We start from the raw sequence: 25272 nt of genomic DNA, 5'->3' as shown, positions 1-25272 counted from the left end.
TCTCAAAGGGGGCTGTGACTTCTTAGAATAGTATTACCTTAGCAAGTTTGTGATGTCGCCCCCAGCAACGCGACATTCAACACATACAAAGACACATCAGGACAAACCCAATGTCAGGGGCCTAGATAAAGTTTTTGGAATCTGACGAAAATAGATTACTGCTGATGGGCTAGTCTTGGTGCAAGACGTTTCTCGTTTCCTTTTCACACACACCGCGCGCGCAACGACTCACCTGACTTATAGTCCACTCACCGCCGGTTTCGGCGGTGAGTGGACTATAAGTCAGGTGAGTCGTTGCGCGCGGTGTCGGTGAATTCGCCGCGGTGTGCGTGATAAAAGAAAACGAGAAACGTCTTGCACCAAGACTACTGATGGGCGGAAAGTCCCATAATTATGAAAACGAATAAGAAAGCTCGCACAAAAAGTCTGGTATGAACTGTTGTACCGCAGTACTTACGCACAGGTGAATGTTATAAACACCAACAAAGTTTGATACGATAAGTAGCGAGAACACCCAGGTCGGAATTACTAATTCGACATCATGACTAGTACACATAGAGCTTCCATGAACGGTGACTGTTTGCGGGATTCGCACGAAGATGCACGCCGTGAAAATCTTAAAGGAGGCGGCATTGATACACGGCCACGACCAGGTGGTGTATGCTTTATGTAAGTATTTCAGATTGTCGCATCCCTTTGTTCGACGTGACAGAATTCGAAGTTAACGCAATAATTTGTTGCTAAAAATCTGTACACATTTCCGTGTCCTGCCACCACTATTATTTTTATTCGTTATGCAATAAAATATAATCAAATTTACTCAAATAAGATGTAATAACTTTTCGTAAAAATGTGATAAGGTGGTAGCGAAAACGGAAAGTGTTCCAAATTACTATATAAGAATTGACTAACATTACTTATAAATTAAAAAAGGCCCACACTTCGTGTATCACAACTTATACATGAAAATGATAAGCCTGTGAACATTTAGGATCAATCGGTCATCGGAGTCGGGAGAAAGTAACGGGAAAACCCACCCTTGTTTCCGCACGTTTCGCCGCGTCATGACATGTGTTTAAATTAAATCGGTAATTCTCGATAACGATAATTTATAATTGTTTTAATGTTTTCTCAAAAAGTAAAACACTTCTTGGAATGATATTTCAAGAGAAGTATTTCACCGTTACCTTCTCTAAACCCAGTAATTTTTTTGTAAATCTGTGATGTTCATTTTTTCTGTTGCGAAAGTGTATAATGGCTTCAACGTAATATTACGCTCGGATTGTAAACTTTCATGATACAGGAAAACTTCCCTGGAAATATGATTGCCTTGAATGATTTAGTTCCTGGATAATTTACATTCTATTTTGCATTTACATTATATTTGAAATCAGTGATTTTCGTCTTCACTATTTTCTTTTGACGCCGTTGACCGACGGAGCTCACTAACAAACCTTAGCAGTGACTTTCCCGAAATAGTAGTTTCAAATTGAAAGGGTATTGACTGTTACCAATTCAGCCATTGTTGTAAGCAAATGGTTCAATACAATTGTATTAATTTAATTATACCGATTTCAGATTGTCAAGTTATCGTTTAGCAACAACTATTGTAATTAAAACTTTAAAGGATTCGGGTACTTTTTCAAAATGTCCATAGATTTACATTAAACTTACAGGGTGTGAAGATAATGATAGTGGAAAGCTTCACTTCAAATATTACTTACTGAGGTGCTGTAGTTTTTGAGAAATGAGTAAAACAATGTAATGAAAATAGTTTGTAAACGCTTCAAATAATGTTGGTCTCATGAGACCAACATTATTTTCATTACATTGTTTTACTCATTTCCCCAAAACTACAGCACCTCAGCGTATAATATTTTCATGGTAGCTTTCTACATCACTATCTTCAAACTGTGTAAGTTTAGTGTAAATCTGTGGACATTGTGTTTTTGTCCTACAAAAAGTACATACACCCTTTAAAGACACTATAATTGGTTGTTGTTAAAGACCAGTCTTCTCACTTGGTGTTTATCACAACATATACATAAAGTAACAAACCTGTGAAAATTTGAGCTCGATTGGTCGTCGGAGTTGCGAGATAACTATGCAAGAAAAAACGCACTTGTCACACGAAGTTGCGTGCTTTTAGATGCTCGATTTCGGGACCTCAACATTCTAAACTTGAGGTCTCTAAATCGAATTCGTGGAAAATTACTTCTTTGTCGAAAACTACGCCACTTCAGAGGGACCCGTTTCTCACAATGTTTTTTTATTATCAACCTCTCCCCATTACTCGTTACCAAGTGAGATTTTATGCTAATAATTATTTTGAGTAATTACCACAGGACGAGAGAAGTTCCATAAAAGTGGCTCAGCCAAACGTGGAGACTTTAGCAAACTTGACACCGATATCCCATCAGTCGGTTAACTGGTTTGGTCCAGGTTGTTAATGCTCCTACAAGAGGACAAGCCATTCTTAACAAGATTCCTACTAATTTCAAGATTCACTATGAGGGGCGCATAAATGTGCTGTAAACCTTTCCCCTTTGGCATGTATTTTCTTTTCATTAATTGAGGTTTTTCTGTATTTTGCAATTATATTTTGCAATTCTGTATTTTGCAATTGTGTTTACTCTACGCATTACAGGCAAAGTCTGCCTCGATTGACGTCACGAACAGCGCCCTCTCGGGTCGGGGTCTACTCTTAAATTTGTACATAACATAAGAACTGATTTTTTTTCAAAAAGTAAAGCATTTCATGGAATAATATTTCAAGAGAAGTATTTCACCACTACCTTCTTTAAACCCTGTAAGTTATTTGTAAATCTATGAACTTTTTTTTTCTGTACCGAAAGGGTCCAATGGCTTTAATACTCATTCACATAAACCCATTTATGGAGCAAAGTTTAGTGCAGGCATAACTACTCTCCAAACTGATTATATAATACGCATTTGCTTTGTTTTCTTAACTGTATGCTTCAAATTATGCGCGGTGTGCGTGCACACTGCAGTGACTTTATGCTACTATACCGGTGACAAATAAATGATTAGCCTCTGTTAGACTCATACTTTTGTGCTTATGTTGAGTTTATGAAGTCTGCTTGTTGTCACTTATAATAGATATGGGTCTTTAAAACTGTGCGACAAACCTGTCAAAATAACATAGCCCATCGTGTGTTTAAGGACTGTTTTCAATGTTCATATTCAGCACGTTAAAACCAGCACGTGACTTATTAACGCGTCCATGAAGAACCAGGAATGTTTGTGTACGGCTAATGGCGCGTATGTACGCGCGGCCGAACTAGGTGCTATATTTAGGGAATAACAGTGTGAGTACCCGGTCTTCACTGCGTGGTAATGACCGGGTTGGTGGTTGGCGCTGTTAACGGACCGAGCGTGCGATAACAGTGCAACGCGCAAGGTTTACACAATGTATGCTGATTTAGTGGCCACTTTTTCGCTATTTTCCAAAGCCGGTCTTTATACCACCATTAACACTCTCACACGTGACCGGGTATTGACCAATCAGAGACTTGAAACCGTCCAAGGTATTTATTAATATAATATAAGGTCACTAACCCCTGTGAGGGATGTACTAGGAAACAACGCTGATTGGCCCAGGAAATTGGTGATGCATTATATGCATAGAAATCATATAGCTATATATTGACTAGAGCGCTAAGTTGCTCTGCGTTTTGAAGCCACCCTGGGCGCAGACATGTTTGATGTGTTGCGTAAATTCGGAACGATTTTAATTTTAAGAGAACACACTTTGCAGCGATTTTTTTTTTATTATTCGGCGTGTGCGCTTAACGTACGCGACTGCCAAATCGCGTACGTCCGCGCTACGAAAACCGTACCTTCGACTTGATTGACGTACTAAAAGAAATATACGCGCCTTGTAAACATGACGCACATGGCGCTCGCAGTTCGTACGCTGATCAGCAGATTGTGCGTTCACATTTGCTGACACATAACAAAAGAACAAACGCGCTATCATGCAAATAGCCATACAATTGCCGTACAAAATGTCAAGCTTTTGTATTGGTTTGTACATAAACATGGATGCGCCCACACGGCTTTAAAACCTTAGTGCGTGTATTATTATGGGGTGTTAGCGCTCTAGTCAAAATATATAGCTCTATGATAGAAATAGAACCCGGAGAATGCTGAGTGTCTCATTTTGCGTGCGGTTTCGTTGTGAGACCATTTTTATGGACGCGCACACGCCATTTTCGCGTGTATGGCAAAATATTTTGCCATACAGTTTTGCCATACAATGACATCATCATTGACCAATGAAAACACTAGAAATGGTCCATGTGCGCTGACATCTTGCCATCTTGCCATACGCGCGTGTCACACGATGATAATTTTGCCATACGCGCGTATTGCGCGGTATTGATACGCCGCGTCCACAGACGACACAGAGGGTGGTCGAGGTCAGCGTTCTCCGGGTTCTATTTCTAGTTCTATGTCAAGTGCGGCGCGCGTAGTTTTAAGATTATTTGCGTGTTGATCACGCCCGCGTTTTTTATGACACGAACATGTTTTTTTAAAACAAAACATTCTTTAAGAAGAAAAACATACGTGCGCGCTTAGAAAATATTGAATAATGAATATGTACGTTCATTAATGGCTCATTTAAATGTGCTAGCATAGCACATACAGGCCGTGTCCGAAACGACGAATTCGGCTACAGCTACGGCTAGATCAGCGCGTCTACCAGTGTTGAAGAATAGGCAGACGCGCGCGATCTAGCCGTAGCTGTAGCCGAAGCATAGATATAGAATTAAAATAACTAGATCGGCCGCGCGTACATACGCGCCATTGCCTGTGTAGAAAATTTTTTTGTTCGCCATGGACGCAGTAAAAATTTCACGTTCGAAAGGCGACGCGCGAAAATGAACACGGGAGATAGGGCTTTGACGCGCTAAATGTCACGTGCTGACGGCAAAAAGTCACGTGCTGACGGCAACGCACAGAAAATGTACACGGAAGATAGGCAATGGCGGCCCCCATGCCAGAACCCGCGTATGTACGCGCGGCCGATCTAGTTGTTCTATTCTATATCTATGAGGCGAAGTCGCCGTTTCGGACACAAAGTGGTTTCGTCACAGGCATATTTCTGAACAGAGCAGGGAGATCCTGCAAGACAGGCTATGAATTAATTGGTGTCAGTGTAATCCCTACTAATCCACTCCAAGTTGACAAAGAGGTTATCTGGGCCATTGTGATGCTACTTGTACTGACAGGGTTTAGGTTTGTATACAAACAGGACCCCCCTCCCCCCAATGTGGATGGCTATGCATTTATACATCTCACATTTTATTTATCTCTCTGCTTTTACTATAATCATTGATAACTTTCCTCAAAAAAATGTTGGCATTTAGTCAAATTTGTGCCTATGTTTTTATTCATTTCTTAAAGTAGCTACAGCATCCTGGATCAAAGTTGGAAATGGTCGAGCTTTAATCCATAGGCTATTGACAATGAAATCGAAACCAACACTCACTGGCCTTTGTGCTCGGTGTTGTTGAAACCGATTTCATTTGTGCTGCAGCAGCCAATTTTAACGAAACAGAGCTGGGACCTCATTGTATGTAAAAAAAAAAAAAATATATGTATTATAATTTTATGGTGAACAAACTTTTATCCCTTTGATCATCAGCGTATGAGGACAGGTGACTGATCGTTGCACTCTTGGTATTAGACCGGCAGCCCAGAGCACTTTGGTTAAAGGAACGAGGTACCAATATTTGACTACGGGAACGTTTAGTGGATAACCTGACATAATCAGATATGGATGTCTGCCGGGGACCCCCCGCTGCATGTGGCGCATGGACCCCCAACAAAGAGGCAAAATAATGGGCTGAATCAAACATTCTAGGTACCACATGAAACCAAGTGGAAATGGTCATTACCATGATACTAAGTAAACAAAATCAACCGCCAAACAAATTTTCTGCTGCATTAGGCCTGCCAGACACCCCCTTCCCCAAATATTTCGTGTACAAACCTATGAGTTAAAAATAACCAGTTGTCAAATTACCTCAGATTTACATGAAACTTTGTTTAACTGTTCCACTATGGCTAAAATGAACACAAACCAAAAATTAAATCCATACTCCATGTCGTTTCTGAGATACAGCCTCTTACAATATACTAAAATCTCCCCCTTTTGGAGCTCCGCCCCCGGCCGACACCGCGCGTCGTGGTGGTATTCTTTCAAACGTTAAGCCCGTAATTTAATAACGACACCAGCTTTGCGGCTGAAAGGTGTGTACTATTTAAGTTATGGCCCTTGATTCATAATTTGGCTGCATTGGGCCTACCAGACACCCCCACCCCCGGGGTTCAACATCGGAGGAACGACCTAAAACCAAGTTGAAATTACCAAGGCCTATTGCACTATTCTTAATACAAGACAATATCAGGCGCCGGACAAATGTTTTGCCCGGCAGACACCTCCCTTACCCGGTTTGAACAAAGGAATCACCTGAAACCAAGTAATGACCAAACACACTATTCTTTGACGTCCAGTATCAATCACCACCAGACGAACGTTTTGCTGCATTTGGCCCGGCAGACACCTCCCTTCCCCGGGTTAAACATCAGAGGAACCACTGAAACCAAGTTGAAATGTGACCAATACAATATTATTCTTAATACAAGTATCAACTGCCAGACAGCAGTTTTGTTGCATTGGGCCCGGCAGACAACTCCCCTCCCCCGGGTTAAACATCAGAGGAACCCCTAAAACCAAGTTGAAATGGCCAATAACAATATTCTTAGTATCAACTGCCAGACAAAAGTTTGGCTGCATTGGGCCCGGCAGACAACTACCCCCCCCCCGTGTTAAACGTCAAAGGAACCACCAGAAACCAAGTTGAAATGGCCAATAACAATATTCTTAATACAAGTATCAACTGCCAGACGAAAGTTTTGCTGCATTGGGCCCGGCAGACAACCCCACTCCCTCGGGTTTTAGAAGAACCGCCTAAAACTAAGTTGAAATAACCAATAACAATATTCTTTAATACAAACGGAAGTACAACCGCCAGACATTTTTATGATTCTTCATTGGGCCCGGCAGACACCTCCCCAACCCCGGGGTTAAACTTCGAAGGAACGGGTTTGTCTGCCGGGCCCAATGCAGCAAAACTGTTGTATGGCAGTTGATAATGGTATTAAGAATGTTGTTATTCGTCATTTCAACTTAATTTCAGGTGCTTCCTTTGATGTTTAACCCAGGGGGAGGGGAGGTGTCTGCCGGGCCCAATGCAGCAAAACTGTTGTCTGGCAGTTGATACTGGTATTAAGAATATTATTGTTATTAGTCATTTCAACTTAATTTCAGGTGGTCCTTTGATGTTTACCCCGGGGGGAAGGGGAGGTGTCTGTCGGGCCCAATGCAGCAAAACTGTTGTCTGGCAGTTGATACTTGTATTAAAGGAACACGTTGCCTTGGATCGGTCGAGTTGGTCTTTGAAAAACGTTTGTAACCGTTTTTTATAAAATGCATATGGGTAGAAAGATGTTGTAAAAGTAGAATACAATGATCCACACAAACATGCCTCGAAATTGCGTGGTTTTCTTTTTACCTGGTCGACTAACACGTCGGCCATTTATGGAGGTCAAAATTTTGACTCCCATAAATGGCCGACGGTGATAGTTCGCACAGTAGAAGGAAAACCACGCAATTTCGAGGCAAACTTGTGTGGATCATTGTATGCTACTTTTAAAACATCTTTCCAACCATATGCATTATATAAAAAACGGTTACAAACGCTTTTGTTTTGACCAACTCGTCCGATCCAAGGCAACGTGTTCCTTTAAGAATATTGTTATTGGTCATTTCAACTTAATTTCAGGTGGTTCCTTTGATGTTTACCCAGAGGGAGGGGAGGTGTCTGTCGGGCCCAATGCAGCAAAACTGCTGTCTGGCAGTTGATACTTGTATTAAGATTATTGCGTTTGGTCATTTCAACTTGGTTTCAGGTGGTTCCTTTGATGTTTAACCCGGGGAGGGTATAGTACTGTCGGGCCGCACCCAATGCAGCAAAACATTGTCTGGCGGCTGATATTGTCTTCTGTTAAGAATTGTGCATTAGGACTATTGGTAATTTCAACTTGGTTTTAGGTTGTTCCTCCGACGTTTTACCCCGGGGTGGGGGTGACTGTCAGGCCCAGTGCAGCCAAATTATGAATCAATGTCCACAACTTAAATAGCATACAATTTTTAGCCACACATCTGGTGTCGTTATTAAATTACGGGCTCTTAACGTTTGAAAAGAATATCACCACGACGCGCGGTCGTTCGGGGGCGGAGCGCCAAAAGGGGGAGATTTTAGCATTTTTCAAGAGGCTGTATCTCGGAAACGATATGGAGTATGGATTTAATTTTTGGTTTGTGTTCATTTTTGCCATAGTGGAACAGTTAGTCAAAGTTTCATGTAGATCTGAGGTAATTTGACAACTGGTGAATTTCAACCCTTAGGTTTGTACACTAAATATTTGGGGGAGGGGGTGTCTGGCAGGCCTAATGCAGCAGACAATTTGTCTGGCGGTTGATATTTTTTACTAAGCATGATGTTAATGAACATTTCCACTTGATTTCATGTGGTACCTAGAATGTTTGATTCAGCCCATTATTTTGCCTCTTTGTTGGGGGTCCACGTGCTACACACAGCGGGGGGTCCCTGGCAGACATCCATATCTGACTATGTCAGGTTATCCACTAAATGTTCCTGTACTAAAATATTGGTACCTCGTTCCTTTAACCAAAGTGCTCTGGGCTGCCGCTCTATATGTTTGAGCTTGGTTGATTACGGACGGGGACAAAACACTTTTTTCCTTTTGAAGTGAACAGTTTCTCAGAATGCATTACGCTATGAATACAACATTATAATGTGCCTTTTAGCCATTATTCCCTTTGTATTCTGTGTATGGGTAGTTTAAAGGGCAGGCATGAGAATGGGTGATGATAAAAAAACAGGAAAAAATTCAGTTGATTGGAAATGTCAATATTCCATCATTTTTGTGTTCGAAGCAACACGAGCGCGCAGCGCGAAGTCCCTTACGGCCGGGGTCCAGGGCCCGCTTAAGGGCCCTGGGAGCTATGGGTATTTTAGAAGCTCTGTGGTGGTCTCTGATGCATTTCTGATACCTATTTTTCCAGTAGAAGTGAGCTACTTTTGTATGATTTTTCCTTTTTTTAAACAAAAATAATAGGTTTAAGGGAAAATAAGGAATGTAAAGCTCAAAAAATTCAAACAATTTTGGGTTCGCCTGCGATTTTGTTACAATTCCAGAAAAAAAGAAGGGGGAAAAAAAAAAAATAATAATAATAATAACACTATTTTTATTTTTTTGACGATCTTATCCCTTATTTCTGCCCTTGAAAATCCTTTTTGTCTCACCAACAGCCATTTTTATAGGTTCTTGATTTGAAATTCGGTTCAATTAAATGTTTGTGATTTTAACGATCCGTCGGCGACGCACATTAATTTTTGGCGAGAGCGATGTGTTTTTGAGAAAGAGGTTGTTATTCAGCATAGAGTATAACTGGAACGAGGTTGAGATTAGACCCCAACATAGACATAGAACCAACGAAGAAAGCACGTCGTCCGGACGTACAGTGTGTTCGCTGGTTCCCAATATATCTTTCGCTGGTTGTGAGGCAATAACAGGTACCAGTTTGCCATGGCCTGCCGGCGATCTCAGATTCGTGCCGCGCCGCTCATTGGTTCGTGTACAAACCTGCACGTACACGGTTACACATGGTGCAAAACACGTGCATTGTTTTTTCAGTAGACTTTCAAAAGTCTCCACACGTGTTATCTTTGCTGTAGCAGCAAGCGCATTACATGCAAACATTATTAAAACGTACCACTATAAACGAAGCGAGGAATGAGGCAAGTTTATACATCTGTCGCTGCTGCTGCATGCATGCGCGATGCCAGGAAGACCACCACAAGCCGTAAACTGGGCCAACTGCTGGACGGCAATTTATTGTTAAGGTGCCGGTTTTTTCATGAACGCCGTGTGGATCCGCGATAATAACAATTACAAAGGTAAACTTACATTGTCTGACTAGAGAAGAGGGATTAGAGAAATCAAAATGTATACCCCCCAAAACCTACCCCCCGAATTTTATAGCAAATTCACATCGAACTCAGAGACCACAACTTTCAAAGGAAAAAAAACGGAATTCCGGTTTAAACCGGAAGATTCTCATGCCTGAAAGGGGGATTCCCTCAGAAAACACAGGTCATTCAACACATACAAAGAAGACAGAAAACAGCAAGAAATCGCAGCAAACCAATTTCCATGCTTTTATTCAGGGGTTTGTAAAACGAAATTCAGCTCGTGGGGGGTACCCGGATGCAGAAACAGTCCACCTTTCTGGAAGAAACATTGCAGGAGACTAAGATAAATAGAAACATAAGGAAATCATGTTTCTTTTCTTTTGTATTGAAATTTAATGTCTTTCTCGACAATCTATGCGATTTCTCTGACATGGCTGCATGATATGACGATTTACTACATTCTAGCTATTTTTTTTGAAAATTAAGCACAAAGGAAAATACCGACATTCTGCCAAATCTCATTTAGTGACTATTTTATGCAGTTTCCGCGTCTTTTCCCCCTAATTCATCTATAAGACAAGCACCGTTTTCAAGATGATTCGGTTTCAGTCTATTTAGTTGCTATTTGTAGTCGGTGATCTTCATTATTATATCATGACCAGTGTTCCCACTTGGTGTATCCCATCATAAGCATAAAATAACACGCCTGTGAAAATTTAGGCTTAATTTGTCAGCGAGAAAATGATGAAAGAAAAAAAACACCCTTGTCACTAGAAGTCTTTTAATATTTTAGTGAGGATTTACCTCTTTCTCAAAAACTATGTTACTTCAGACGGAGTCGTTTCCCACAATGTTTTATACTATCAACAGCTCTCCAATGCTCGTTAACTAGTCAGTTTTTGTTTTTAGTAACTACCAAACGTATACCTTCCTTTTAAGCGCATGTCCCCGTTTTATATACATTTCCAGACGCCGGCATACGCAGACTTAAGACTGGGTTGCTGTAAAAATCATAGCCTTGCTCAAGGCAGTCGAATTATTCACTCCGAAAAAAGACCGCCGCTGTATAAAAACCCACCCGTATTCACTGTGCGTAAAACCCACCCGTATTCACTGTGCGTAACATCGCACGACACGATGCCCCCGTACACTATCCGCATGCGGAGGCCGTCAGGCCGACAGCCTTGTAGGATCTGTGTTGAAGTAGTCTTGGCCCAAGACGATGGTGCTTGATTCTGGATAGTATACTACATATACTGCATATCATAAAAGGCTACACGGACGCTGAGCTCACGCGCTAGTTTTTACGCACAACGAACAGCCGTTGCCCAATCATTGGTCTCCTTTGAGCACTTTTTGTTACCCCACGAGGGCGCTTTTTGACCCTGTGACGTCACATTCAAGGGGTCTATTGTAGGCCTATAGCCTGTGAAAGAAACAGTGTATTCATAATCATGCTTAAAGGTAGTGGACACTATTGGTAATTACTCAAAATAACTATTAGCATAAACCTTACTTGGTAACGGGTAATGTTACACAAATTTGATTTTTGAGACCTTAGAGTTTAGAGTTTAGAATTTGAGGTCACGTGATCAAGCATCTGAAAGCACACAACTTTGTGTGACAAGGGTGTTTTTTTCTTTCAAGTTATCTCGCAACTCCGACGACAAATCAAGCTCAAATTTTCACAGGTTTATTATTTTATGCATATGTTGAGATACACCAAGTGAGAAGACTGGTCTTTCACAATTACCAATAGTGTCCAATGTCTTTAAAAAGGATCTTAATCAGCTAAATAGTGATCTAAGGAATGTTTTTATAAGTACTGAGCAACGGATACAACTTTCACGACTAACCTTTCCTACATTACATTGAAAGCAACATGCGGCATAATTACGATCTATAAACAGTTAGTTTTCATTTTAGTGTAAAGTCAATCTCAGGAGAAGAAAAATTTAGTTAACCTGACTCAAAATTTAGTTATTATTAAATGGAAGAGATATCAACTTTAGATTTTAATCCTACACTGAAATGTCAACCTGATTTGATGTCTTGAAAACAAAATTCAAATAAGTTATTTCTCCATTTCCTTCCAGAAAATCAATTAGCAGGATTTCGTGTTTGACTTATGTTTGGTCTTTACCTAATCTCAACAAATTTTCAATTAGAAATTTTGCTTCGAACCGAGGGCTATTCCGCTAATTTCATAGTGCTACCCAGCATCCATTTTCATAAGCACTGGAAGGTTTGTATACCTTTTTTGCGTGCTTACCCTTAGCAGTGCTACCTTTGAAGTAAGAACAAAATTGACCACTACGCAGCTCTATGAAACTGGGCCGAGGTGTATAATAACAAGCAGTTTGAATTTATTTGAGGGTCGACTTTGTAAACTGTACACAAATTAGATTTGAGTTGTTTTTATACACTGTACATATATGTATGATAAGAAATGGGCTACCTAACACAGTAAGCCTGTAGTGGCTACTGGCTACAGCTACGACATGAGAACGGCGTAGGAGACCTAGGTTTGACTCAGGGAAGCTACTCGAACGCAACCATGACTTTCATTTACAGACCGACTTTAAAGCAACGTGTACCAGACCATTCATGCAATATATAAATACCCACAGTCTACGTTGTCATGCCGATGATATATAAATAGTTACGACAAATATTGCTTTGGTGTTACCTCAATGCTATAATATGATTCCACAACCAGTAGTAACAATTCTGAGAACCCCAGGAAAGGTGTGAACATAAGCTTAAATAATGTGAATAAAAAAAAATAAAAAAATAATTATTAATTAACCACTTTATCTTCATTTGAATATACCTGATGCAGTCACTTCCATGTTATTTTTAAACATTCCCTATGGTACAAGCAATACAGTATGTACCTGTCATGAGTTGTGACTTACTTTTTTCGTCAAGATTTTTATTTTGTGTATTATTATTATTATTATTCTTTGTTTTCGCCTAAAGCCCCATATCGTTTGTACAGCGTTTTTGTTTAGGCCCCGCCGTCTCCTAAAGTACAAGGATAAAAGAGTTATCATATATCAAATTGAAGCTTAGAACATAAGCTTTACTCTAATAAAAAAGTGTTAAAATTCTTAATTAATTAACCACGTGGTCTTCATTTGAATTTTTAATTTGTAAACTTGATGCAGTCACCATGTTATTGTGAAATATTCTCTTTGGTAATACAACACAGTATGTACCTCTACGAGTTGTTGACTTCTTGAGAGGAGTCTGTGCTATTTTTTTTCCCTACCCGCGTTCTGGACCCTTTACTGTGTACACGCACAAAAAACGAAGGTTTACGATTTTCAATAGAACGTGCGTTAAATTTGTCTTTGGTTTTTCTCACCGCGTTCTGGACCCATTACTTTGCATTTACCAAGTACGAAGGTTTAGGGTTTTCGTTAAAACGAACGTGCGTATTAGATAGGGGTTTTTGACGACGTCGTCGTCAAAAACCCCTAAAGCCAAAGGCATCTAAAACATTTCAACCCTAGAAAATACTGATAGGCGTTAGCATTTCATATTTAGTGACAATGGTCGCAAAATGATGGAATGGAAATTATTCCGCCGGATCATCCCCTCTCCATGCTCTCTTGACGCACGCACGATGGACGCTGAAGACTACATGTATGTATATGATGTGTAAAACCCATAGTTCAGAATTGCGAGTTCGGGCGTCTGTCCGAAATAATCCGAAATAAAAATAATTTGTATCCCCCCACGAAACAAAACATAATTTCTTTTTTTAATATTTAAGTTTGATTCTTATCTTTAAATCGATAGTGTAACCTTTTCTTTTTCTCAATTGTTAGCCCAGCATAACCTGTGTGCATGCATTATGTTTGAAAAACACAGTTAGCGGAAAGTGGTGATCATAAGCACAGAGTTTAGTGGTTAAGAGTTCAGTGAAATCCACTCGTACTACTAGATCAAACATCAAACCACCGACCATATACAAAGATTTTACCCTTAGGAGTTTGTCACATGACAATGGACTCTAAAAATACTGTCATGAACTCAAGAAACCAAACAAATCAAACAATCCTGAGTCAAATACAAGTTTGTACATTTATTCAACTTTTTAATTGAACTTTTGGGGATAAACAATTCAGTTAAACATTATTTGCCTTAAAAGAAAAGAGATGTTGATACCACTCATCTTATATACCGCCCTCTATTGACAAGTTACAGTGGAAATCTTTGCAGCACCATATCTCAAGAAGCACACGACCAATTTTAAAACTCATTGGGGCGAGGAGATTATTTTGAGATTAATTTTGAAAAACCTTGACCTCAAGTTGACCTCTACTTCCGGGTCAACCGGAAATGAGACCATATCTCAAGAAATATACAACCTATTTTCAAATGTTACAGTTATAGACTCATTGGTCATTTTAGCACATGATCCAAGCAAAAGAACACGGAACAGCTTTGTGTTTGTTCACAAACACCTAATGTCTAGTTTTTCCTTGTTTTTCTAAACACGTTCTGAACCCATTACTTTCTAACCGTGTATGTACGAAGTACGAAGGTTTAGGGTTAGGGTTTTGTGAGTAATTAAATAGGGGTTTTTGACGACGACGACATACCGTCGTGTCCACAGATTTACACTTCACTTAAAGTCACCTGTAAATATTTTTTTTTCTTTCAAACATAAGAGTATATGCTTACGAACAATAAAACAATTTTTTTAGTAATTGTTTGTCACGATTTATATGTTTAAAAATATATATATAAAGTTGTTTGGGGGGCTGACTCCGCCTACCCCTTTTGTGACGTCAATCGAGGCAGACTTTGCCTGCAATGCGTAGAGTAAACACACGTGCAAAGTACATGTACGTCCAAGTCGTGAGTTGGTACATTTCAAAAGGTGTTTTTCTGCATTCAGCAGCAATATACCTGGTCGGCATTGCCGGAAAAAAACAATTTTTTTTTTTGAAATGTACAAACTCACGATTGAGTCCGTACATGTACTTTGCAATTGTGTTTACTCTACGCATTACAGGCAAAGTCTGCCTCGATTGACGTCACGAACAGCGCCCTCTCGGGTCGGGGTCTACTCTTAAACATAAGAACTGATTTTTTAAAACCTTAGCTAACTGTTTATTCACATTCCCTCATCAAAACACATATATTAGTGACAAAAGCTTTATTTTGAAAAAATACCACTTCCAGGTGACTTAAAACAGTTTGAAGAAAATGATAGTTGAAAGCTTCCCTTAAAATATTACTTGCTGTGGTATTGTAGTTTTCGGGAAATGAGTAAAAACAAAATGTCACGAAAATTATTTTAGTCTCAGTTTTAGCAGTTTGCATCACTACAGAAAACACTGTACGAAAACACAGAGCAATTGTTCTTTCATCTAGCTGGAGGCCATGCTAAATTCCTTCAAAATGAACGCAGGACCCAGCTAACATATATACGTCGGCCCAAAGTTGGCAAACGTACAACTTGTTGGTAGGGCAACCGTTGGCAAGTGACGTTGTGCTGACCTAAGGATGCAGACGTTAGGTTGCCCGTATTAAAACTACGTTGAGCCAACGTCGAAAAACGAAATGATTCACTGCATACCATTTCCCGACGTTGACACAACATACAAAATAGACGACTTTAAGTTGCCCCATCATAACTAAGTTGTGACAACGTTGTAATTCTGACTGTTGTATTTCATACTGTTTTAATGCAAACGTTCGTACAACGTTTAAAAACTCAGTCCGACCTTCCCAACGTCTGTTCAACGTTCGATGTTGGCCCAACGTATGCATGTTAGCTGGGGAATTTTACAGGCCGACACACTTGCCCCATTTGTGTTCATTATTGTACTGGACTACATAATGAGGAAGTCAACCACAGATGCAGAGCGACTAGGTTTTACACTCAACCAAAGAAGAAGCTCCAGATACCCTAAAGTAGTCCTATCCCAGCTAACAAATATACGTTGGACCAACGTCGGTAAACGTCGGCAAAGTCGGCATCAAAAAACAAACGTTAAACAGACGTTGGGAAGGTCGGAGTAGTGTTCATAGGTTTTGGTTTTGGAGGTACGTCGGCCGGTCGACCACGTCAGAGCCAATGAACAGCTTTCCCTGGGTAGCTACACCCACAATTTACATACACGACGAAAGTTGCACAGGTTTCCTCTATACTGGGTGCATTCGTTTAGTTTCCCTGGGTCGACCCCGATGTGGCGTATTTTATTTTTTTCCAGGACGAACGTGGGCACACAATTACCCCACGTTCGTCCTCGAACCCGGAAAAAACGTGACATCATCGTGCACCTCGGGCCAGCCCCAAGAGCCCCGCTTGAGGATAGGGTCACTTGAGGCTGACCCATAGAGTTTTATATAAGAACTAGAGGGCGCACTGGCCTATATACGCGCTCCGGCATGCGCGCAGGCGGCCATTTTCTAAGTAAGTTGACAAAACTGGCATCTCACAGCGTGTGTTTGTGCGGCCATTTTGTAAGTTGAACAAACAGCATCGCGTGAGCGTTCAATTAAAAAAAAACCTCAAACGGGTATTTCATATTCAACGCGCGTGCAGAATTACGCGCTTGTCATCTTGCGGTCTCGTGGCGTTTGTGCACGTTCATCACTCGTGCGCCCTCTAGTTCTTATATATAACTCTATGGGCTGACCCGAGGTGCACTGACGTCACGACGAGAAGGCTCACGTGATAATGAGTCTGTTTTTTTTCCAGGTGGAGCGTGGGTAAACATCTGCACACGTTCGTACTAGAAAACAAAATGAATTTTAAATTGAATGGTTATTTTATTAAATCTATGGCGCAACATTACATTTGACTAATCTTAAAACGAAATCGAATGACCGTTTTCAGTAGCATTCGATTTCGCGCGAATTAGAACAGCTTGGTGGTTAAATTGGCTGCTCATTTGCCGAAATTGACCGAGAAAACTCGTAACCAAGTGAGGTTTTATGCTATTAATTTTTTGAGTTACCATTAGTTTCCACTGCCTTTAAGTCTGCTCCAGGTCGCACATTGTCTCATCTTGCTCTAAACACTAGAATAATTATACTCACAACCACAATAAGGGAGTCAATAAGTGTATCAAACATTATCTTTATCCAACCTAACGCGCTGCGTTGTTGGCTTAGTGACGCTTTACAAAATGGTCTTTATGTATGTATGTATGTAGGTATGTAGGGAAACTAAATGAAGTATGGGATCATCAACCATGACGCGTAAATCTCTTTTCAAGAGAAAGGACGGATAATTGATGTAAACATTTTTTTGTTTTATTCATTTATTGATTAAAGCCATTATACACTTTCGGAACAGAAAAAAAAACAAAGTTCACAGATTTACAAATTACTTACAGGGTTTACAGAAGGTATGGTAAAAGACTTCTCTTGAAATATTATTCCATGAAATGCTTTACTTTTTGAGAAAACATTAAAACAGTTATCAATTATCGACAACGAGAATTACGGATTAGAGTAAACACTGCGATGACCGATTGAGCCTAAATTTTTCCAGGGTTGTTATTGTATATATAAGTTGTGATACACGAAGTGTGGGCCTATGGACAATACTGTCTACCGAAAGTGTCCAATGGCTTTAAGCACATTCTGTAAATTAAAGTCACCTGGAAATATAGTTCTTTTCTTCAAACAGTTTTATGTTCCTGAACAATAACATTTTTTGAGTAATTGTTTTTAACGATTTCAAAAACATAAATAAAAGTGTGTGGGTGACTCCCCTACCCCTTTTGTGACGTCAATCGAGGCAGGCGAAAAATGTTTTTTTTCTTGCATTTTTTCCGGCAATGTCGACCAGGTGAATATTGGTGCTGGATGCAGCAAAACAACTAAAGATGGGGTCAGTTTGCAAATCTTTTCCAGCGCTGTGCAGCAAACACTTCGAGCCGCGTTGCTTCGAAAATCCGGAATACACTACACATTTTGACATAAATAGAAAAGTTCTTTTTTAAAACATGACGCCATCCCAACAATTTTTCCAGCTAGTGGGGAAGTCGAAGAAGGTACCTGAAAGACAGGGATTGTTTCAACTTTGTGGGCATGTTTTAAGCCTGGCCACAAGCGTCACTATCTTGTGTTGGCACTGCATGCGATTAATCGTGCCTCGATTGACGTCACGAACAGCGCCCTCTCGGGTCGGGTTTATTTTCAATTTTGTAAATAACATGAAAACTAATTATTTTAAACCTTAGTTAATATTGTTTACTCATATTCCACTCATCAAAACACAGATTTTTGTGACAAAAGCTTTATTTTGACAAAAAAATACCACTTGCAGGTGATTTCAATGATTTGTTGGGTTTTACAATTATGTGTTTTTCGCAATAATTTTAGTGCGTTTAACCAAAATCAAATTTCAACAAACTGAAATGTTCTTCCCGCCGTAAATCATGTTAACGGCTGCCTCAATTGTTTTCAATACGGAGGGACTAAAATTACTCTTATTTATTTATTGATCGTAACTTGATCAAGACCTTGTTATATTGATTTTGACCACGTGTAGGTATTCAAGGATCCTGGCTCGTTTCTGGTACGTGATCTGCCTGCTCGTTTTCCTGACGGTGGGAGCGTATACAACTTTGGCATTAACAGCGTACGAGCTCCCGGACTTTTCAAACCCGTCAGAGGTATTTGTATTAGTATTTTATTATTATATCTATTTTTTTTATAAAGTCAATTCAGCATGCATTGAAACATAGAAATGAGCTGTTTGCGCCTGACGTCCAAATTATGTGGACAACCCTTAGTATCGCATACTGACTGTGTACACATAAGTGTACATGTTTACTTTATGAAGGATTCTTTTAGCAGACAGGCATTCGTAGTTAATGCACAATCAACCAAACTTAAATCAGATCAACAAAATATGAAGGCTATTATAACACAATTAAATTGTACGTCAGGCACCATAAAGGAATATCCTTTATAATGTTGTTCTCCACAGGGCTTCGAGACGCGCGGTACAGTGATACAATCACGATTAATTAGTCTCAGTAACCTTATGAAAGATGAAGACCAGGTGATGAGTCTCCCTCTAGCGGTATACAATAGCCAACCAAGGATAAAACGACAGGCCGGAACTGATGCTGGTGTCCAGTTTTGTTATTCCATCGGTAAGTTGACACAGTGAAACATCTCCCCATCCGTAAATAAATTCTTTCTTCTGTGTAGCCTTCATTTTTTGGTTCACCCTTTTTCTCATTTCAAAATGATACTCCTAACTTTGGACTCTGTTGAAACTTAAAAAAACTTATGTCTGTTTCTAAGTTAGGAGACGTAACGTGTCCTAACTCGAAAGAAAACAACCAAGCTATTTCGCCCCCTACGGCACTTTTGAGGAACTCTCGAATATTTTTTTTTTTTTTTTTTATTTTTTATCTTTGCTTTGTTTTGTTTGTACAGAATATTGGGTCGACTTTGTTCCGGTCATGGTGTTTGAAAAAGTAGACGGTGGAAACACTCTAACAACGTTGGCCATCAAGTCGGTTTGCACTACCGAGAAACAGCTCGTTACGAACCATCCCTTGTTCATGTCGAACTGCCTCTGTGTCGGCAGCTACTCGGACAGAGCCTGCCCCAGCACATGGTCTTTAGGAAATTACATAGCACTGTTCTCCAATAAGTCATCGTGTGCAGATATAACAGACGATGATGTAACATCTACTATGATTATACTTGAACGCTGCGCACCGTATTTGCACAACATAACACGATTAGAGCTGAGTTCAGCCGCACCCGGTTCGATTCCCGCTGAATGTAGTCAACATGACTTCGCTCCCCATACCGTGCTGTACTATCTCCTACCGGCAGTTTTCACCCAGGATATTCTAGACGGCGTGACACCACTAGAGAGTCGAATCAATGCCGTGTTTTACCCGATACACAGCCAACAGAAAGATGCACTCGAAACCATCTATACAGAGAACATCATGCCAGTTTTATACGAAGATGGGATCACAACGGTCAAGGCTGTGAAGTTTTTCATCAAGTTCAGACTGTTTTCCTCGAGCCTCTTTGCAGATACCCTGTACATGGGCATTGGGATAGGCCTCGTGTTCTTCTTAATATGGGTGTACACCGGGTCTTTTTTGGTCACCCTCACGGCACTTTTCAACATGGTATTCTCCTTGGTCCTTGGGTATTTTTTCTTCACTGTTGTCTTCAGCAGACCCTTCTTTCCGTTTGGGAACTTCATGACCGTGATTCTGATTATAGGCGTCGGTGCTGACGACACCTTTGTGTTTATGGACTTGTGGAAGCAGTCGAGAGCAAAGCTTGGTGTAGAGGACCTGCCACTACTTGTCTATGAGACGTTACGTCATGCTTCGGTCACGATGTTCGTCACAAGTGTAACTACATCAGCCGCACTCTTTGCGACTGTTGTCAGCCAAACCACCGTGGTCAAATGCTTCGCTGTTTTCGCTGGTACCTCGATCATAATGAATCTAGTATTGACCCTTACACTGTTGCCTGCCGTCATCGTCATGCAACATAGAATAACCTTATGCTGCTGTCGATCAAGAAAACAGCGTTCAACAACCACCAAATCTAAATGCACGATATGTCTGAACAATATTTTGTTCAAACCCATAAGCGTAGTTTTTGAGCGCGTTATCCCATTCCTAGTGAGTAAACTTAGATATCTATGGATAACCCTTTTCACACTGTTGATGATAGGTGGTGCTTATGTGATATTCTTTCAACCCGGGTTTCAACTTCCTTCCCAAGCTGACTTTCAGTTCTTCGCAATCTCTCACCCATTTGAGCAGTACGATTTTGTTTACAAAAAAGAATTTTCGTTCAGTGAGGAGGATACTTATGATGCCAAAGGTACCATCATTTGGGGCGTCCAGGCTGTAGATAACGGGAATCACTGGGAACCTGGCGATTCTGGAACGTTGATTCTAGACGATAGTTTCCAGTTCTACGAGACAGAACACCAAACGTGGATGCTGAACTTCTGCGCCGAGCTCCGTAACCAAAGCTTTGTCAATCCGGATGAACCAGTGAGATGCTTTATTGAAAACTTCAAAGACTATATGGAAATGAGCTGTACAAACCCTCGCACTGGAGAAGACGTATCCTCCTGCTGCAATCAATTTGATTTCCCGTATGATCCCGCCCTCTTTGACCTTTGCCTTTATGCGTTCGCAAAAGAGGACCTTTTCCCGGATCTTTTCTTCGGGAGAAACAACTCGAGACTTGTGGTTATCAATGTCACATTCACCACAACATTTCCTAAAAGTATTCTGTACTCATCAAATGATGAATTCTGGAAGTCTGTTAATCCTTGGATGGAAGAGAAGATCAGTTCAGCCCCGGATCCATTACACAATGGCTGGTTTATTTCCGGATTCAACAATGGACTTAAGTTCTACGATCTTCAGCAGAGTCTTTCCTCCGGAACTCAAATCTCTATGGTCATTACGCTGGCGATAGCATCCGGAGTCCTACTCCTAGTCATTCAGAATGTATTAATAACAATTTGTGCTATGGTTACAATAACAAGTGCTGTTTTTGTAACAGTAGCTAGCCTTGTTCTTCTTGGATGGGAGTTGAATATCATCGAAGCGACTATCGTCACGTTGGCTGTTGGGTTATCGGTTGATTTCACCATTCACTACGGTGTGGCATTCAAGCTCTCTCCTAGCTCGGATCGTGACCAACGTACTCGCTACTCATTAACAACCATGGCGGCTGCTATCACCATAGCTGCTCTGTCGACCTTCATAGCAGGGGCCATAGTGCTGCCAGCTACGGTCGTGGTCTACTATCAGTTCGGAGTCTTCTTGATGCTTGTAGTCAGTATCAGTTGGAGTCATGGAACTTTCTTCTTCCAAGCCCTTTGCATCACGATTGGTCCGCAAGGGCGTTGTGGCGACGTACCTTGCCTGCCATGTTGTGAATGCTGCAGGCTGGGCGAGAAGCCAAACAATGCTGTCAAACCGGCTCGTTTATCAACCGTCATTCACAGTTATGATAACCCACCACTTGCAAGCCATATTGTCACTGGGGAGAGAGTTCAGACTATCAGTAGGGGACTTGTCCTTGCTGCCCCTCGAGAAGAGTCTATTTTTCTTGCGCAGAACAACAGAGATCAAGCTAATAGTCAGAACCATCAAGTGCAGAATGGCGTCTCAGAACGTCGCACTAGCCATCGCAACGGGTCAGCAAATCAGGGTCACAACGATAGCCATGAGACTCAGGAACAGCGTGACAGATATGGTTATCTTTATCTTAACCAAATAACATTAGACCGCCGGGTACCAACGGGACAGTAGTATCCAACGGGGCAAACCACATACGCCTCTCCTAATACTTATGCATGACGTCATAATTCTTACCCCAAATGAGGCTATGGGCGCACGTCCCCCATCACTTGCAGTGGCTGCGCCCATCGCCTCGTTTTGGATTAGCATTTCCTCCCTCGGGAAAAAATCAAACACTTTCGATCTTGACTGTGCTCCGTGGTCATAATGGGTTGATGTGTGGCAGCCAAAGGCGCCCTTGCATGCCAGCTTCTCGAACACGCTGTAGCCGCGTCCTTCTCAATTCAGCTCTTAGCTGCGAGTAAGGATGATTAGCCCCCAAAATTATTATTATTATTACAATGGCCCGTGTTTCATAGTTAGTAGCTCTTCAGGGCAAACCAAAATCATGCCTCGTCAGAACCCAACTACTCTGCCACACCAAACTCAAATCAAGTTTATACACTTAACTACTTGGTAGACTTTGACCGTTTGCCTCAGTCCCCTCATTAAAAACCTTAAGGTAGTGGATACACAACATTAATCGGACTTAATGCAAGTTCATGTTTTAACCACATAGTCGCGTCTGGGAGCAAACACGGTAAGCAGTACCCCATTCCGAAACTGCACCGATTGTATGGTACATTTACCCTATTCTGGTAAGGAATACAAGCTGTTGGTTACAAGCCTATACAATACGGCAGCTTTCGATAAAAGCATTTTGAGGAACATTTCACCTCAAAATAAATAATATTATGTTAAATTTAATCGGGAATAAAGAACGTTTTATGGTAGGTTCTCCGGGCAGTTTCAGAAAAAAAAATCATCCAAATTCATTAACGTGCACTCAAATTCACCGTTTTCCTCTAACCCTTTCAAACTAGGATTTCATTTTAGCTCTTAATGCATAATATAATCTCAAAGGGCAATCGAGACTACACGTTGACCATTCTTAAGTTGAACTTAAACTATGGACATTCGTAGTAAATGCACAATTAAAAACATTCAGAAAAAGTGTTACGATCCGAAAATCCCCAAACTTTTCTAAATGTCGGTTATCCCATGGAGCTATAAAAAGTATAGCTCCATGGTTATCCGAAAATTTGATTTTTCTCAGACGCAACAAAGAATCAAACAAGGTGACACTGAACCAACGTGGACAATTGTGATTTAATAAAACACTATTCTTAAGCCGTCAAAGACGATAACAATAAAATGTTGATCAATACTAATTTACAATGTTAAGAGTAATAATCAAAAAATGATCATACAAAAACAAGAAGATCTTACGTGCGGGAGCTTGAGACACTACAATACTGGACACAACAAAACTTCCTGAAGTTAAATGATGATAAGACAGAGTTCCCTTTATTTGGGTCACGTCAACAGTTAACTAAGGTTTCAGTGCCATACATCTCCATCGGTGATGCTCGGATAGCTCCCTCGCTGAAAGCTCGGAACTTAGGGGTTATTTTTTATTCATCGATGACACTTCAGCCACACATCAACAACATTGTTCGTTTATCATCATATCACATCAGGAATAAGATTCGCAAGTACTTGGACAAAAGTGCCACTGAAAAGGTCATTCACGCATTTGTTACTTCTCGTCTTGACAACGGCAATGCTCTTCTCTACAGTCTTCCTAACAACCAGATTTCCCGACTTCAACGGCTCCAAAATACTGCTGCTCGCATTGTGACACTGTCTAGAAAATCCTGTTCTATCACCCCCATTCTGAAACAACTACACTGGCTCCCTATCTCTCAACGAATCATCTTCAAGCTGATGCTCATTGTCCACAAAGCTCTAAATGGCAAGGCTCCCCACTATATTTCTGAACTGCTTCAAGTTTACACTCCATCAAGGAATCTTCGATCAAGTTCCATGCTTCTCCTCATTGAACCCAAGTGTCGACACTCATGGGGTGACAGGTCTTTTTCTGTAGCCGCGCCACGCATCTGGAACTCTCTACCACTTAATCTTCGATCTTGTCTTTGTACCGCAAAATTCAAGTCTCTTCTCAAAACTTATCTTATGTCACAGGTTTTCAATGACTAATTTTGTTGTGTCTGTTTTTCTTTGTGTTGTGTTTTTGTTTTGTTTTGGTTTACTGCGCCTTGAACACCCAGCAGGGTGGATATGTGCGCATTACAAGTCTTATTATTATTATTATTATTATTATTATTATTATTATTATTATTATTATTATTATTATTATTATTATTATTATTATTATTATTATTATTATTATTATTATTATTATTATTATTATTATTATTATTATTATTATTATTATTATTATTATTATTATTATTATTATTATTATTATTATTATTATTATTATTATTATTATTATTATTATTATTATTATTATTATTATTATTATTATTATTATTATTATTATTATTATTATTATTATTATTATTATTATTATTATTATTATTATTATTATTATTATTATTATTATTATTATTATTATTATTATTATTATTATTATTATTATTATTATTATTATTATTATTATTATTAATACTGGTAAACACAGTTCAGTCCTTATCGGTGCACAAATTAGCTGCAACTGGGGCGAAAATCACCTCAAACACGATGACCGGTCTCGAGACGAAACGGCGGCGTGATGACCGTCGCAAATACGGGAACCGATGATCCCAAAACTGGAACTGCAGATTCAGCTCACAACACTGTCTCTCCCGGAACAAAATTCAGCTCCACAACTCTCTGGGGCCGCATACCTTATGCTACCTTGAAACTAAATGTCTCTCTCAGCCCGTATTTATACCAAGTTGTGTGTTCTAGAAATGTCTTATTTATACAAACTACTTAACATTACATCATCTTCCTAAACAGTCTTCTAGTAGATTCTCACAATTTCTCACTATTTCTTGAAA

General features: G+C 40.2%; 1 protein-coding gene across 1 annotated transcript; it reads left to right on the top strand.

Moving 5' to 3' along the window:
- Positions 1–541: 541 nt before the first annotated feature.
- Positions 542–24601, top strand: LOC139953047 (protein dispatched homolog 1-like). Its single transcript, XM_071952442.1, has 4 exons — positions 542–669; positions 18619–18742; positions 19060–19228; positions 19518–24601. The coding sequence occupies exons 1-4, from the start codon at positions 542–544 to the stop codon at positions 22394–22396; spliced, it is 3300 nt and encodes a 1099-aa protein (XP_071808543.1). The 3' UTR covers positions 22397–24601.
- Positions 24602–25272: the final 671 nt, after the last annotated feature.

Source organism: Asterias amurensis, chromosome 21, assembly GCF_032118995.1.
Source record: "Asterias amurensis chromosome 21, ASM3211899v1".
Classification (NCBI taxonomy): Eukaryota; Metazoa; Echinodermata; class Asteroidea; order Forcipulatida; family Asteriidae; genus Asterias; species Asterias amurensis.
The sequence above is the reverse complement of the archived record's forward strand: the minus strand, read 5'-3'. Positions and strand labels throughout refer to the sequence as shown.

What these genes read in the sequence shown, in the direction of transcription:
- LOC139953047 (XM_071952442.1), top strand. Translation starts at nt 542, where the DNA reads ATGACTAGTACACATAGAGCTTCCATGAACGGTGACTGTTTGCGGGAT. An exon ending in CCAGGTGGTGTATGCTTTAT is followed by an intron (nt 670 to 18,618) that starts GTAAGTATTTCA and finishes GACCACGTGTAG; the next exon opens with GTATTCAAGGATCCTGGCTC. An exon ending in CCAGTTTTGTTATTCCATCG is followed by an intron (nt 19,229 to 19,517) that starts GTAAGTTGACAC and finishes TTGTTTGTACAG; the next exon opens with AATATTGGGTCGACTTTGTT.